General features: G+C 45.0%; 1 protein-coding gene across 1 annotated transcript in view; it reads right to left on the bottom strand.

Moving 5' to 3' along the window:
- Positions 1-17,500, bottom strand: part of apbb2b (amyloid beta (A4) precursor protein-binding, family B, member 2b) — a gene marked incomplete at its 3' end in the record, with an annotated part of 51,633 nt that overhangs the window by 18,351 nt on the left and 15,782 nt on the right. The window contains exons 4-8 of the mRNA XM_080859259.1: positions 14,789-16,441; positions 8,084-8,301; positions 7,578-7,703; positions 6,593-6,667; positions 40-102 (exon numbers count right to left, since the gene is read on the bottom strand). Coding sequence (XP_080715385.1) covers positions 40-102; positions 6,593-6,667; positions 7,578-7,703; positions 8,084-8,301; positions 14,789-16,427 — 2,121 coding nt within the window. The 5' untranslated portion in view covers positions 16,428-16,441. The remainder of the gene's footprint in view (positions 1-39; positions 103-6,592; positions 6,668-7,577; positions 7,704-8,083; positions 8,302-14,788; positions 16,442-17,500) is intronic.

Here is a 17,500-nt window from a genome sequence, read left to right on the forward strand (position 1 = left end):
GGAGTCCAGCTCAGCCCTGAGGCTAGGACACATACTGACCTTCCAGATCTCACTATCAATCTTTCCACCAGTGCCCACGGCAAACTCACTCCAAGACTGTTTCTACGTAGTTATTCACACACACATGTGCACACACACCAGGTCAGGGGGGCAGGGGGTAAGGTTCAAGGGGTCATGGGGGAACAAAGGAGAGAGACAAGACAGGGCTGTTAGCTCTCTTCACAGGCATGTGTGTGTGTGTGCTCAGGGCTGGTGTGAGAGGATATGTCTCTACAATAGTAGTGAGGGAGTGTGTGAGTGTGTGTGCGTGGTGTGTGCGTGTGTGTGTGTGTGTCGTATGCATCTGTGTGTTTGTGTGTGTATCTGTGTGTGTGAGTGTGTTTGTGTGTGTGTGTGTGTGTATGTGTGTGTATGTGTGTGTGGTGTGAGAGGATATGTCTCTGCAGAAGCCGTGAGGGAGTGTGACTTTCCTTAGAATGCACACCACTCTTACTCGTGTTAAAGTTCATCAGTCATGCTGTTCTTCTGTCACTGGTGAAAACTTGTCATTTCTAATGTGACTTATCGAACATCATGTCGCTAACAGAGATGAAACCAGCTGTATGTACTCAGTGCTGGGAGGCTTGGGTTAGGGTTAGGGTTAAAGGTCACCTAAGCACAGGGTTGACCTGTAGATGGCTGTGACACCTAATTGATCTTTGCAATATGGGCAGGAGTCTGATCATGGAAATAGAAAACAAATTCATGAAAACGTAAAGTATCGGCACAAGATTATATATCGAACTACAGTCTCACTTTAGTTGTAAAACAAACCTTATAATCAATACATTAATAAATTGTTGCGTAATTAACCCTCCTTGTGTGCCGTGCTTTTCCATCTAACAACTGGCTTATATACTGTTTGGTAATATTGTAGGTCAGTTAATCATTTAATGCAGTCAGATTAATTGTATTTCTCCACAATAGTAACCACTCTAATGCATTCTTCTGTCCAATAACGTTGAGACCCGTAAAACCTCCCAGCCTTAACCTGAACTTGAACAGCTTTTTCACTATGTAGGCTGTCCTCTAACCTAACACATCAGACTTCATTTAAAAACATGCTTTGGCAGAAAATAATGCAGTGAATAAAGAGGTTAATGATGTCATTCTAACGTAATAGGTGCGGCTGCTTTAGAAACGAATCGATTTGATTGATGAATTGATAAAGGAGATTTTAATTGTCATTGACTTTCAAAGCATGTTCCTGTATTTGGAAATGTGGTGTGAAATAATATGACATCTTTTGCACTCTTTTCATTTTTAGTGAAATTGTTTGTCGCTACTTAATTTTGATTAGCCAATTATTGCTATTGAACACAGCATGACTGAACGACTCAGGTGAATAACTCAGGTGTGTTCTTTAGAAGGTCAGTAAAGGTGTGGGGATCTGAATAACTCAGGTGTGTTCTTTAGAAGGTCAGTAAAGGTGTGGGGATCTGAATAACTCAGGTGTGTTCTTTAGGAGGTCTTTAAAGGTGTGGGGATCTGAATAACTCAGGTGTGTTCTTTAGAAGGTCAGTAAAGGTGTGGGGATCTGAATAACTCAGGTGTGTTCTTTAGGAGGTCTTTAAAGGTGTGGGGATCTGAATAACTCAGGTGTGTTCTTTAGAAGGTCAGTAAAGGTGTGGGGATCTGAATAACTCAGGTGTGTTCTTTAGAAGGTCAGTAAAGGTGTGGGGATCTGAATAACTCAGGTGTGTTCTTTAGAAGGTCAGTAAAGGTGTGGGGATCTGAATAACTCAGGTGTGTTCTTTAGAAGGTCAGTAAAGGTGTGGGGATCTGAATAACTCAGGTGTGTTCTTTAGAAGGTCAGTAAAGGTGTGGGGATCTGAATAACTCAGGTGTGTTCTTTAGAAGGTCTTTAAAGGTGTGGGGGTCTGAATAACTCAGGTGTGTTCTTTAGGAGGTCTTTAAAGGTGTGGGGATCTGAATAACTCAGGTGTGTTCTTTAGGAGGTCAGTAAAGGTGTGGGGATCTGAATAACTCAGGTGTGTTCTTTAGAAGGTCAGTAAAGGTGTGGGGATCTGAATAACTCAGGTGTGTTCTTTAGAAGGTCAGTAAAGGTGTGGGGATCTGAATAACTCAGGTGTGTTCTTTAGAAGGTCAGTAAAGGTGTGGGGATCTGAATAACTCAGGTGTGTTCTTTAGAAGGTCAGTAAAGGTGTGGGGGTCTGAATAACTCAGGTGTGTTCTTTAGAAGGTCAGTAAAGGTGTGGGGATCTGAATAACTCAGGTGTGTTCTTTAGAAGGTCAGTAAAGGTGTGGGGATCTGAATAACTCAGGTGTGTTCTTTAGGAGGTCAGTAAAGGTGTGGGGATCTGAATAACTCAGGTGTGTTCTTTAGAAGGTCAGTAAAGGTGTGGGGATCTGAATAACTCAGGTGTGTTCTTTAGGAGGTCAGTAAAGGTGTGGGGATCTGAATAACTCAGGTGTGTTCTTTAGAAGGTCAGTAAAGGTGTGGGGATCTGAATAACTCAGGTGTGTTCTTTAGAAGGTCAGTAAAGGTGTGGGGATCTGAATAACTCAGGTGTGTTCTTTAGAAGGTCAGTAAAGGTGTGGGGATCTGAATAACTCAGGTGTGTTCTTTAGAAGGTCAGTAAAGGTGTGGGGATCTGAATAACTCAGGTGTGTTCTTTAGAAGGTCAGTAAAGGTGTGGGGATCTGAATAACTCAGGTGTGTTCTTTAGAAGGTCAGTAAAGGTGTGGGGATCTGAATAACTCAGGTGTGTTCTTTAGAAGGTCAGTAAAGGTGTGGGGATCTGAATAACTCAGGTGTGTTCTTTAGAAGGTCAGTAAAGGTGTGGGGATCTGAATAACTCAGGTGTGTTCTTTAGAAGGTCAGTAAAGGTGTGGGGATCTGAATAACTCAGGTGTGTTCTTTAGGAGGTCAGTAAAGGTGTGGGGATCTGAATAACTCAGGTGTGTTCTTTAGGAGGTCAGTAAAGGTGTGGGGATCTGAATAACTCAGGTGTGTTCTTTAGAAGGTCAGTAAAGGTGTGGGGATCTGAATAACTCAGGTGTGTTCTTTAGAAGGTCAGTAAAGGTGTGGGGATCTGAATAACTCAGGTGTGTTCTTTAGGAGGTCAGTAAAGGTGTGGGGATCTGAATAACTCAGGTGTGTTCTTTAGAAGGTCAGTAAAGGTGTGGGGATCTGAATAACTCAGGTGTGTTCTTTAGGAGGTCTTTAAAGGTGTGGGGATCTGAATAACTCAGGTGTGTTCTTTAGAAGGTCAGTAAAGGTGTGGGGATCTGAATAACTCAGGTGTGTTCTTTAGAAGGTCAGTAAAGGTGTGGGGATCTGAATAACTCAGGTGTGTTCTTTAGAAGGTCAGTAAAGGTGTGGGGATCTGAATAACTCAGGTGTGTTCTTTAGAAGGTCAGTAAAGGTGTGGGGATCTGAATAACTCAGGTGTGTTCTTTAGAAGGTCAGTAAAGGTGTGGGGATCTGAATAACTCAGGTGTGTTCTTTAGAAGGTCAGTAAAGGTGTGGGGATCTGAATAACTCAGGTGTGTTCTTTAGGAGGTCAGTAAAGGTGTGGGGATCTGAATAACTCAGGTGTGTTCTTTAGAAGGTCAGTAAAGGTGTGGGGATCTGAATAACTCAGGTGTGTTCTTTAGAAGGTCAGTAAAGGTGTGGGGATCTGAATAACTCAGGTGTGTTCTTTAGAAGGTCAGTAAAGGTGTGGGGATCTGAATAACTCAGGTGTGTTCTTTAGAAGGTCAGTAAAGGTGTGGGGATCTGAATAACTCAGGTGTGTTCTTTAGGAGGTCAGTAAAGGTGTGGGGATCTGAATAACTCAGGTGTGTTCTTTAGAAGGTCAGTAAAGGTGTGGGGATCTGAATAACTCAGGTGTGTTCTTTAGAAGGTCAGTAAAGGTGTGGGGATCTGAATAACTCAGGTGTGTTCTTTAGAAGGTCAGTAAAGGTGTGGGGATCTGAATAACTCAGGTGTGTTCTTTAGAAGGTCAGTAAAGGTGTGGGGATCTGAATAACTCAGGTGTGTTCTTTAGGAGGTCAGTAAAGGTGTGGGGATCTGAATAACTCAGGTGTGTTCTTTAGAAGGTCAGTAAAGGTGTGGGGATCTGAATAACTCAGGTGTGTTCTTTAGAAGGTCAGTAAAGGTGTGGGGATCTGAATAACTCAGGTGTGTTCTTTAGAAGGTCAGTAAAGGTGTGGGGATCTGAATAACTCAGGTGTGTTCTTTAGGAGGTCTTTAAAGGTGTGGGGATCTGAATAACTCAGGTGTGTTCTTTAGAAGGTCAGTAAAGGTGTGGGGATCTGAATAACTCAGGTGTGTTCTTTAGAAGGTCAGTAAAGGTGTGGGGATCTGAATAACTCAGGTGTGTTCTTTAGAAGGTCAGTAAAGGTGTGGGGATCTGAATAACTCAGGTGTGTTCTTTAGAAGGTCAGTAAAGGTGTGGGGATCTGAATAACTCAGGTGTGTTCTTTAGAAGGTCAGTAAAGGTGTGGGGATCTGAATAACTCAGGTGTGTTCTTTAGGAGGTCTTTAAAGGTGTGGGGATCTGAATAACTCAGGTGTGTTCTTTAGAAGGTCAGTAAAGGCGTGGGGATCTGAATAACTCAGGTGTGTTCTTTAGAAGGTCAGTAAAGGTGTGGGGATCTGAATAACTCAGGTGTGTTCTTTAGAAGGTCAGTAAAGGTGTGGGGATCTGAATAACTCAGGTGTGTTCTTTAGAAGGTCAGTAAAGGTGTGGGGATCTGAATAACTCAGGTGTGTTCTTTAGAAGGTCAGTAAAGGTGTGGGGATCTGAATAACTCAGGTGTGTTCTTTAGAAGGTCAGTAAAGGTGTGGGGATCTGAATAACTCAGGTGTGTTCTTTAGAAGGTCAGTAAAGGTGTGGGGATCTGAATAACTCAGGTGTGTTCTTTAGAAGGTCAGTAAAGGTGTGGGGATCTGAATAACTCAGGTGTGTTCTTTAGAAGGTCAGTAAAGGTGTGGGGATCTGAATAACTCAGGTGTGTTCTTTAGGAGGTCTTTAAAGGTGTGGGGATCTGAATAACTCAGGTGTGTTCTTTAGAAGGTCAGTAAAGGCGTGGGGATCTGAATAACTCAGGTGTGTTCTTTAGAAGGTCAGTAAAGGTGTGGGGATCTGAATAACTCAGGTGTGTTCTTTAGAAGGTCAGTAAAGGTGTGGGGATCTGAATAACTCAGGTGTGTTCTTTAGAAGGTCAGTAAAGGTGTGGGGATCTGAATAACTCAGGTGTGTTCTTTAGAAGGTCAGTAAAGGTGTGGGGATCTGAATAACTCAGGTGTGTTCTTTAGAAGGTCAGTAAAGGTGTGGGGATCTGAATAACTCAGGTGTGTTCTTTAGAAGGTCAGTAAAGGTGTGGGGATCTGAATAACTCAGGTGTGTTCTTTAGAAGGTCAGTAAAGGTGTGGGGATCTGAATAACTCAGGTGTGTTCTTTAGGAGGTCAGTAAAGGTGTGGGGATCTGAATAACTCAGGTGTGTTCTTTAGAAGGTCAGTAAAGGTGTGGGGATCTGAATAACTCAGGTGTGTTCTTTAGAAGGTCAGTAAAGGTGTGGGGATCTGAATAACTCAGGTGTGTTCTTTAGAAGGTCAGTAAAGGTGTGGGGATCTGAATAACTCAGGTGTGTTCTTTAGAAGGTCAGTAAAGGTGTGGGGATCTGAATAACTCAGGTGTGTTCTTTAGAAGGTCAGTAAAGGTGTGGGGATCTGAATAACTCAGGTGTGTTCTTTAGAAGGTCAGTAAAGGTGTGGGGATCTGAATAACTCAGGTGTGTTCTTTAGAAGGTCAGTAAAGGTGTGGGGATCTGAATAACTCAGGTGTGTTCTTTAGAAGGTCAGTAAAGGTGTGGGGATCTGAATAACTCAGGTGTGTTCTTTAGAAGGTCAGTAAAGGTGTGGGGATCTGAATAACTCAGGTGTGTTCTTTAGAAGGTCAGTAAAGGTGTGGGGATCTGAATAACTCAGGTGTGTTCTTTAGAAGGTCTTTAAAGGTGTGGGGATCTGAATAACTCAGGTGTGTTCTTTAGGAGGTCAGTAAAGGTGTGGGGATCTGAATAACTCAGGTGTGTTCTGTAGAAGGTCTTTAAAGGTGTGGGGGTCTGAAGGACTGAACATTGATTGGGTAGCAGTGGCAAGGCTCTACAGACATACATTCTGATGGTCGTGCAAACATTGGTTTATGCGAATATTTGAATTTAAGAGGGAATAGTCGACACGTGACGATTAAAAAAGTAATCCCTTCGCGGGATCAATGTGAACTGTTTTCTGACTGAACATCGAACAACTTAAACTGTAACTGCATCTTAATACAGTTACTCATATTTTGAATGCTAAATACATAATGCCGTTACATGTTACTCCCCAACACTATATATACTTCACATCAAATGAATACTTTTGTATGGGAGCTGTCCCATGATTCATCCCCTCTGGGAGAAGGAGCTTGTTTGTTTTCTGCACTGCTGGTAATGTCATCACTTACATCACACAAAGGACACACCATCAGGGGCCAAAGGACAGGAAGAGGAAGAGAGAGAGAAAGAAAGAAAGTAACTAACCTTCTCCTGGGAGTGATATGTATGAGTTGTGTTTTTGTCTTGATCTGCCATGAGATGCACTGATGAGGACCGTGGCTACAGAGGGACACAAACAGAGAAGGTACTGTAGGTAGCACAACAGAAAAACACACACAACACACACACAACACAACACAACACACACACACACACACCCAAAACTCACACAACACAACACACACAAAACACACACAACACAACACACACACACACACACACACACACACACAAAAACACACACAAAACACACACAACACAACACAACACACACACAATAGCAGGACACAACAAAGAGTATGGGCAACAATAGTCACCAGTTTAAAATTCTTTTTAAAAAAGGCATCAAAAGCCCGTATAAAATGCCTGTGTTTTTGTATGAAATTTCATGCAGTCCTATTCTTGTCCAATCCTGATGTGACTCGCTGGTTCCACCCAGTAATCAGCATAAATCCCCAGTGATCAAAAGTCAGACACAAGCAGCAGAGACACATGCTTCTCCCAGACTCGTTGTTATTTTTCTTACACTTGAATAATTGGGTTGAACAGTGACAGTTACACACACGATGAATAAAATATAGACACATTTTTTCAAACCAATATAAAATCCGCATCAAGCTGAATTTAATATGAATATTATTCCACTGATCTCCATGTCAGAAATGCCCTCACAATATTCATTCTCACCCTTCAGCGTTAACAACATTTACAGTACATGTTCCTGCCAGAAAGGCGATGAGTGTGATGAATTAAACAACGCACAAGATGAGACTCAAGACTCACAAAGTGAGCGCAAGCTTGAACGCCCACAGGGACACAGGTTTGAATCCGACACGCTGTCATTCCCCGATCCCACTCCCCACCTCTTCTCTCCACCTCATTTCCTGTCCAAACCTTCACTGTCCTATCTGATTAAAGGCAAAAAGCCCCAAACCAAATCTTTAAAAAAAACAAACAAAAAAAGACTCACGTAGTAGCTGGTGTTGACAAATCCGTAGTTCGCCACCTCAGCGTCCGGCATGGGCATGGGCTCTACAGAGCTCTCGGAGGTGGTGCTGCCCGAACGCAGGGACGCATCTCTGAAGAACACCTCAGCCTGGACACACACACACACACACACACACACACACAGACACACACACACACACACACACACACACACACAGACACACACACACACACATACACACAATAAGAACACTGCAGGGATATCGAAAAGGTTCCCTGGGTTGGGAATGGGATCGCAGTGATTGGTTTTGTATGTGTGTGTTAGGTGCGTTTATATGAGTGTGTGTGACGTGCTCCTGTGTGAGAGTGTATGAATGTATGTGGGAGGAAGAAGGAGTGAGTGTGTGTGTGTGTGTGAGAATCGAGAGATCAGGTGTGTGTGTCTGTGTGTGCGTGTGTGTCTGTGAGGATTGAGATCAGTTGTGAAGGTGTGTGTGTGTGTGTGTGTGTGTGTGTGTGTCTCCTCACCTCCTGGTCTGGTGTGGGTGAGGGTGAGATGGAGCCGGAGGAGTTTTTGCGCGCACAGGTGTGCATGGCATCTGGGGGCGTGGCTCTGGGTGCGGGGCGTTCCCATTGGGTGGTGCCCGTTGGGATGTGCCAGTAGTAGACGCCCGCCATGTCTGTGATCTTCTTCCATCCTGGGGGGAGGTCTGGGTCTGTGTGACACGCCTGCTCACTCCAGATATCTGTGACAAGCACACACACAGACACACACACACACACACACAGCCACACACACACACACACACACATACACACACACACACACACACACACTCACACAAATAGACACGCACACACAGACACACAGACACGAACACACACACACACACACACACACACACACACACACACACACAGACACACACACGCACACACACACATAGACACACACACAAACACACACAAACACACACACACACACAGATGAGGAATGTTAATGCGATGAGGATGTGCTTCCTGGCCATATGGGTAGCTTATGAACATGCAAATTCTTTCAGTCGTGTGTGTGTGTGTGTGTGTGTGTGTGTGTGTGTGTGTGTGTGTGTGTGTGTGTGTGTGTGTGTGCATTTGTTCTGTCTTGTTATACAAGAATGCATGACCCTACTGACAGCATGACTCTAGCACCACTAATGCCCTGGGTCCTCTCCACTTCCTGTGACGCACTCTGAGGGTATGAGTGACGCTAGGTGTTGTGGGTAAATGTAGAGGCTGTCTGAGGACTCGCTCCTGCACGCCTGCAGTGAAGGGGTGACTCACGCTCAAGGGAACTGTGTGGACGTGACAAGCCCATTATCAATGCAACGGTCACAATGAAGTCACAATGATGTTCACAGAATGTGTCATTTGTGTGTGTGTGTGTGTGTGTGTGTGTGTGTGTGTGTGTGTGTGTGTGTGTGTGTGTGTTCGGGTGAGTTCTTTCGGGTCATATATTTAGCTAAGGTTTGAAGACACTGTTAACAAAGGGGTTGGGGATTCAGAAGGAATTTGCAGCCTTTTTGCAGAAATTAAACCTGACCAAAGTCAAATCTGCCCCATATTTCACTGACAATACAGGATATCGTCACCTTCCTAAAATAATTGCCAAAGTCACTGTTTCAGGTTTTTCAGAAAACACAAAAGACTTGAATATATGATATTTATTGATAATTTAACTCAAAAAGGTCATGACAAAAGAAGACTTTTGACATACTAATAACAATGTATGTAAATGACGTAGGCAAACATTTTGAACATTCCTTTGTGACTTAAGCAAAATTAAACCTTCAACTCTGACAACAATAAAGCTTGTATAATTTGCCTAAGTCATTTTGAATAGCTTGTAAAATTGCCTTAGTCGTATTGTCTTTTTACTTAGGCAAAATAAAACTGCAAAAGTACAGAAGTCACACTCTTGACATAGGCCATTATACTACAGGGGTAGAATCACATGATTTGTTCAACTGAGTATGTAGGCGCAAGCAGTAGCCCCGACCATATACTGGCATGCAAACCCACGGGGACAAGGGTTCGAATCCAACCCGCTGTCATTTCCCGATCCCACTCCCCACCTCTTCTCTCCATCTAATGTCCTGTCCAAACCTTCACTGTCCTCATTTAAAGGCAATAAGCCCAAAAAACACAACTTAAAAATAAATAGGCTTAGACTTAGGCAATTATTTCAGAAAGATGACGATATAATACACACACCACACACTTATATGTGCATCCCAGCCGGTGCATCAGCAGAAAGCACAGAGAATAGAGATAAATGACGTTACTTCACAGGACTTCTATAAAGGGAAGCTCATTAGCAATGCAGTCTGGGAGCTGTAGTCCCAGCAGTGAAAGTAGGTCACTCTGAACCAAGAAGCTTGTACACAACTTTATTGGTTGTTACATGCCTCATTAGCTTAAATACTCACACATATGCACACGTACAAAAGACAAAACAAGACACTCCTTAGATTCTGCACATTTCTAAAGAATGACAACAATTTAAGCATCACTCACACACTGAGGCAGAAAGCATGCAGAGACAGAGGCATGGTTAACCAAATACCTCCCTTGGAGTGATCTGGCACTCTCTGGAACTAAATCATCCAGAGAAAGAAAGAGAGAGAGTGAGTAGGCTGGGGGAAGAGAGACAGAAACTAAGAGTCAAAAAAACTAAGAGTCAAAGAGCTGCAGTCATGTTTGTCTCCCCATGCTCCTCAATCAATGAGTCAAAGAGCTGCAGTCATGTTTGTCTCCCCATGCTCCTCAATCTAAGAGTCAAAGAGCTGTAGCCATGTTTCTCAACTCATGCTCCTTAATCTAAGAGTCAAAGAGCTGTAGCCATGTTTCTCAACTCATGCTCCTTAATCTAAGAGTCAAAGAGCTGTAGCCATGTTTCTCACATCATGCTCCTTAATCTAAGAGTCAAAGAGCTGTAGCCATGTTTCTCAACTCATGCTCCTTAATCTAAGAGTCAAAGAGCTGTAGCCATGTTTCTCACATCATGCTCCTTAATCTAAGAGTCAAAGAGCTGTAGCCATGTTTCTATACCCATGCTCCTTAATCTAAGAGTCAAAGAGCTGTAGCCATGTTTCTCTGACCATGCTCCTTAATCTAAGAGTCAAAGAGCTGTAGTCATGTTTCTCAAATCATGCTCCTTAATCTAAGAGTCAAACAGCTGTAGCCATGTTTCTATACCCATGCTCCTTAATCTAAGAGTCAAAGAGCTGTAGTCATGTTTCTTAAATCATGCTCCTTAATCTAAGAGTCAAAGAGCTGTAGTCATGTTTCTCAAATCATGCTCCTTAATCTAAGAGTCAAAGAGCTGTAGCCATGTTTCTATACCCATGCTCCTTAAACTAAGAGTCAAAGAGCTGTAGTCGTGTTTCTCAACTGATGCTCCTTAATCTAAGAGTCAAAGAGCTGTAGCCATGTTTCTTAAATCATGCTCCTTAATCTAAGAGTCAAAGAGCTGTAGCCATGTTTCTCAAATCATGCTCCTTAATCTAAGAGTCAAAGAGCTGTAGCCATGTTTCTCAAATCATGCTCCTTAATCTAAGAGTCAAAGAGCTGTAGTCATGGTTCTATACCCATGCTCCTTAATCTAAGAGTCAAAGAGCTGTAGTCATGGTTCTATACCCATGCTCCTTAATCTAAGAGTCAAATAGCTGTAGCCATGTTTCTATACCCATGCTCCTTAATCTAAGAGTCAAATAGCTGTAGCCATGTTTGTCTCCCCATGCTCCTTAATCTAAGAGTCAAAGAGCTGTAGCCATGTTCCTATACCCATGCTCCCTATCCTCTGTGCTCTTCCTCTCATTCTCTGCTTCTCCACCTCCATCTCTCTTAACTCTTCCTCCCTTCCTCTGTTTCTCCACCTCCATCTCCTCTCTGTGCTCTTCCTCTCATTCTCAGCTTCTCTTTCGCTCGTATAAGGGGGTGGGGACAGCTATATCACAGCTGTAAACCTGTCTGGTGGCTGCTCAAACACACACACACACACAAACATACGCACACCTTGCATACACATGCACACACACACACACACAAACACACACACACACACACACACACACACACACATACTCACACACATACTCACACACACACACACACACACACACACAGGACACTGACACACCCACAGCCCAATGTTCTCCATTAAAATATATTTCTAACTCTCTTAACCCCGGCTACGGCAGCATCTCTCTCTCTCTCTCTCTCTCTCCTTATCTCTCTCTCTCTCTCTCTCTCTCTCTCCCTCTATCTCTCTCTCTCTCTCTCTCTCTCCCTCTATCTCTCTCTCTCTCTCTCTCTCTCTCTCCCTCTATCTCTCTCTCTCTCTCTCACTCACACCCCCACACACCCCCACACTGCATCATTGGGCGAGCACATGTGCAGGAGACACCAGTGCTGCGCAGCATGTTAGCGACGACACACACACACACACACACACACACACATACATAGACATGCGTGTGCATTCAGACACACACACACACACGCATTCACTTTACCTACCCTCGTAATTGACAAAAACAATGGCCAGCATGTAGTCTTTGCCCAGCATCATGTCTAAATAGCTATATCACAGCTGTAAACCTGTCTGGTGGTTGCTCAAACACACACACACACACACACACACACACACACACACACACACACACACACACACACACAAACATACGCACACCTTGCATACACATGCACACACACACACACACACACACCTACTCACACACACACACACACACACACACACACACACACACAAACATACGCACACCTTACATACACATGCACACACGTACACACACACACACACACAAACTCCCACACACAGGACACTGACACACCCACAGCCCAATGTTCTCCATTAAAATATATTTCTAACTCTCTTAACCCTGACACCCACGGCTACGGCAGCATCTCTCCTTCTCTCTCTCTCTCTCTCTCTCTCTCTCACTCTCTCTCTCTCTCTCTCTCTCTCTCTCTCTCACACACACACACCCACACACACCGCATCAGTGGGCGAGCACATGTGCAGGAGACACCAGTGCTGCGCAGCATGTTAGCGACGACACACACACACACACACACACACACACACACACACACACATACATAGACATGCGTGTGCATTCAGACACACACACACACACATTCACTTTACCTACCCTCGTAATTGACAAAAACAATGGCCAGCATGTAGTCTTTGCCCAGCATCATGTCTAAACAGCAGCGAGCATCATTCAGAGCATGGGAGCCAGGGAGAGACAGGCAGAGGCAGCGAGAGGGGGACAGAGAGAGAGAAAGAGAGAGAAAGGGAGGCAAAGAGCGGGGGAGGGAGAGAGATAGGGCTGCTCAACTCCTTTTGCCTTGATGCTATTTTGCCTCTTTTCTCTCTTTCCATTTTTTCTCTATCTAATTCTCCATCACAGGGCAGGAACATAAACAGAGCCTGCACAGAGCATTTCCTGTCTGCCCTGTCGCTCGCCGGGACGTTTGCTCACTCGGAACGCTCCCTCCTCTCAGCACATTCTGTTGTCGTAGCAACCTGAAGATCATTTCTCCTGCAGTACCAGACAGCAGCTGAGGTCGTGACAGAGAAAGAGAGGGGTGGTGTGGGGAGAACGAGAGAGCAGGGGGAACCCTGCAGGATCAAAAGCACACACACACACACACACACACTAACACACACGCAGTGTCGTGACACACACACTGCAGACAAACATGACTTCAAAGCAGCACTGCTACTTCAAAGCAGCACTGCTACCATGCAGCAAAAACCAGATTCTCACAGAACATGGACATCACACACACACACACACACACACACACACACACACACACACACACACACACAGATTATCAAACACAGACTGGCAGAGCAGAGCATGTGATCAGCACCATCACCTCTGCCACCACAGCTCAGCTACTATCAACATAACACTGGAGCACCATTTGTACCATCAGTCCCAATACACTGAGTAACAACGGTCAAAGCAACACAGCGAGCAGCACCAAGAAGATGACTAGACTAGACAAGAATCAAGACAAGTCTAGTGAATTGTTGTGAAGACTAATTGTTGTAGTGACTGTAAAAACAATGGACAGCATCAGTCTGTCAAAAGTGAAGCCACTAAAAGAACGGAAAAATAGCGGATATTTAACCAAATGTGATTAATTGTGGGTGGACCTGGCTCTGTTTCTGCAACTAGGCAACCAGGAATCACTTTTTGTTGCATAGCCTTAAGCAAAGTTTAATTTCTCTAGACTAATCCATTAGTTCTACTATCAGAAATTACATATACAGTTCGTACCATTCCCACCCAAGTCAGACTAGTGCTTCTGACCAATGCTGACCCCCCCCCCCCCCACCACCCCCCACCACCCCTCACCGCGCTCCTCTCTCTGCCCCCAGCGTCATGGCATTCCACTAGCAGGTCAGTGTGAAGCCGCTCGTGATGTCACACCTGCCTACTAACCACACACACCTCCAAACGGCATGAGAGGAATGTCACAGACACTCGGCTCTACAAGCAAACATAGCATTGGGGTATGTATGCATTTAACACTCTTGCCCTAATATCTACGTACTGTTGCTATCCAAATAGAGAACTCTGTGAATGTGTGTGTGTGAGTATGACCGAGAACGAGAGCATAAAATGTTTATGTAAAAGAGTTCCAGTGAATTATTCTGTACGCTGTTCTGAACTAGTGTGACCCTAGTGATGGAGTGAGAGAAAGAAAGAGACAGAGAGACAGAGTGATATATTGTGTGTGTTTGTGTGTGTGTGTGTGTGTGTGTGTGTCTGTGTTTGTGTGTGTGTGTGTGTGTGTGTGTGTGTGTGTCTGTGTGTGTGTCTGTGTGTGTGTCTGTGTGTGTGTCTGTGTGTCTGTGTGTGTGTGTGTGTGTGTGTGTGTGTGTCTGTGTGTGTGTGTGTGTGTGTCTGTGTGTGTGTGTGTGTGTGTGTGTGTGTGTGTGTGTGTGTGTGTGTGTGTGTGTCTGTGTGTGTGTCTGTGTGTGTGTCTGTGTGTGTGTCTGTGTGTCTGTGTGTGTGTGTGTGTGTGTGTGTGTGTGTCTGTGTGTGTGTGTGTGTGTGTCTGTGTGTGTGTGTGTGTGTGTGTGTGTGTGTGTCTGTGTTTGTGTGTGTGTGTGTGTGTGTGCGTGTGTGTGTGTGTGTGTCTGTTTACCAGTCTCTTCTGGAGAGCCCAGGGAGGCGCTGTCCTGGGAGAGTGTGGTCCAGCTGGCCTCCTCGTCGCTAGGGGCCAGGCTCTGGATGCGGTTGAGGGCACAGTCCGTCTTGGCCCCCGTTCTCGGCCTGTCCTTCTTCACCTCCGGAGAGGAGGAAGAGGAGGATGACAGAAGGGGCGTGTCCTCAGAGCTGGGCAGCTTGGGCAGTGATGGGGGGCGGGGCTGCTTTAACAGAGGCTCGGTCACTTCCTGTTCCAGAGCATCATCACCCTCCAGCAGGACCCTGCTCTTCTCCTCGGAAGACCCCCTGTCCTCAGAAGGTGACTTCTTGTCCTCAGAAGGTGACTTCCTGTCCTCAGAAGGTGACTTCTTGTCCTCAGAAGGTGACTTCCTGTCCTCAGAGGGTGACTTCCTGTCCAGGGAAGGTGACTTCTTGTCCTCAGAGTGTGACTTCCTGTCCAGGGAAGGTGACTTCTTGTCCTCAGAGGGTGACTTCCTGTCCAGGGAAGGTGACTTCCTGTCCTCAGAGGGTGACTTCCTGTCCAGGCAAGGTGACTTCTTATCCTCAGAGGGTGACTTCCTGTCCAGGGTTGGGGACTTCTTCACATCCTCATCGTGCACCTTGTGGAGTTCTGGCAGGATGAGCAGATCGTCGGAGTCAGCCAGCGAAGCGTTGGAGATGCCGTCCTCTTCCTCCTCCTCAGCTGTTGTGTTCAGGTCCACTGCATCCTCGCTGGACACAGACTCACTCAGCGTGTTAGAGTCCAGGTCCATGTGGGAGTCCTGCTCTGCGCTGAGCTCCTGCTCGTCCACAATGAGCTCAGGGGAGGGGTTAGCATGTGCTACATGCTCACTGCTGTTCTTGTTGAGCTCTAGCTCAGTGTTAGCATGCTCTAGCTCAATGTTAGCATGTGGGACTAGCTCAGGGTTAGCATATGGTACTAGCTCAGGGTTAGCATGTGGTACTAGCTCAGGGTTAGCATGTTGGATAATATCACTGTTGTTCTTGTTGAGCTCTAGCTCAGAGTTAGCATGTGGGATAATATCACTGTTGTTCTTGTTGAGCTCTAGCTCAAGGTTAGCATGCTCACTGGTGTTCTTGTTGAGCTCTAGCTCAGTGTTAGCATGTGGTACGTGCTCATTGGTGTTCTTGTTGAGCTCTAGCTCAGTGTTAGCATGTGCGATAATATCACTGGTGTTCTTGTTGAGCTCTAGCTCAAGGTTGGCATGCTCACTGGTGTTCTTGTTGAGCTCTAGCTCAGTGTTAGCATCAATGTTAGCATGTGGGACATGCTCACTGCCGTTCTTGTTGAGGTCTTGATGTTCCGCAGCCTTGCGCAGCTGGTTGACCCCGTTCTTGGCGTGTTTGGGGTTGGAGGAGGGGTCGGGGGGGTCTGGGGCGGAGGCGGGGGCGGGGGCTTGGGCAGGAGGGGCCGTGTCGCTCAGGCCCATGGCACTCTGGATGCTGGTGAGCGCGTACTTCTTGCGACATTTGGGAGGCGTGCACGAGCCCTGCTTCACAAGCTCATTGGTCAGCAGCTGGTTGTGGGAGGAGCGCAGGCTCAGCGAAGTGGGAGGAGCCACTGGGGAGCCGTTGTGATTGGCCACATCCACGGATGACTGCATACACACCGACATTATGTCCAAGGAGTCTAAAACACAGATTTATCCATTAAAATATGATCTCAACAATAATATCATTAACATCGTTTGATGATACTATAATAATCAATACATACTCAAACAATGGTGAAAGCATACATGTTAAATTCAGAAGATAGAAAATAGAAAAATAGACAATCTAAAAGGGGAAGGGTAACCTAATCTAAGGGATTATTTAGGGGAAGCAATGAGGTTGATTGGTAATGAGTCTACTGTCAGATGCCTCAGAAGACAAACCTTAATAAAGTCACTAAAGGAAAACAATCATAAATCGGTCCAGTATTGAGTTAGACCAGCGATCACAAAAAAGATACACAATGTTCTCCTACGAATGGGGTCCTACGTCAGACACCAGAGAAAGGTAAACCACTAACTGTCAAAACAGTCATTTGCTGTGCGGTTTCATTACAGGTATAGAGGTAAACAGACGCAGGTGTATCTCTGTAGGGATCCTTTCCATGTTGTCAGACACTTATAATGTGTCCGTGTTGTCTGTGTGTGTGTGTGTGTGTGTGTGTGTGTGTGTGTGTGTGTTGTCAGACACTTACTATAACATTTATGAGCCTGTCAGTGGCGGAAACAAGGTTTTTTTTTTGACACATATGCTTGCCTCACAGGACTCCATTGTAGAGCCATTTTGTGGTAATTGGTTTTGGCGTTCTAGCTCAATACTGGACTGATTTTGATCGTTAAGTGTCCCTAGTAGAATTTCAGACCCCAAATGATCTAAAAATTGGACCCAGGTTAAAAAATCCTAAAGTTTTCCTTCAAGTCTTTTTAAAGGGGTCTTTCTTAAGGTTCTCTGTGATTATTTTATACGAAAATGAGCACCACAAACACAACCAAATTTAATTTATATTCATCTGTCAAATTCAAATTCATTTTAATGAACAAATTGTAGCTAAGCTGGTGACTGCACTTGCGGCTCATTTAGTCCGAATCGAGTTACGCCTGAGGGAAGCTCCTCTCACGAATGTTTACAAAGACAGTCATTCATTCATACCCGCACTCACTGTGGAAAACAGCTATTCCATGAGACAGAAAGCGAA

This window comes from Sprattus sprattus (assembly GCF_963457725.1).
Source record: "Sprattus sprattus genome assembly, chromosome: 20".
NCBI classification, from domain to species: Eukaryota; Metazoa; Chordata; class Actinopteri; order Clupeiformes; family Clupeidae; genus Sprattus; species Sprattus sprattus.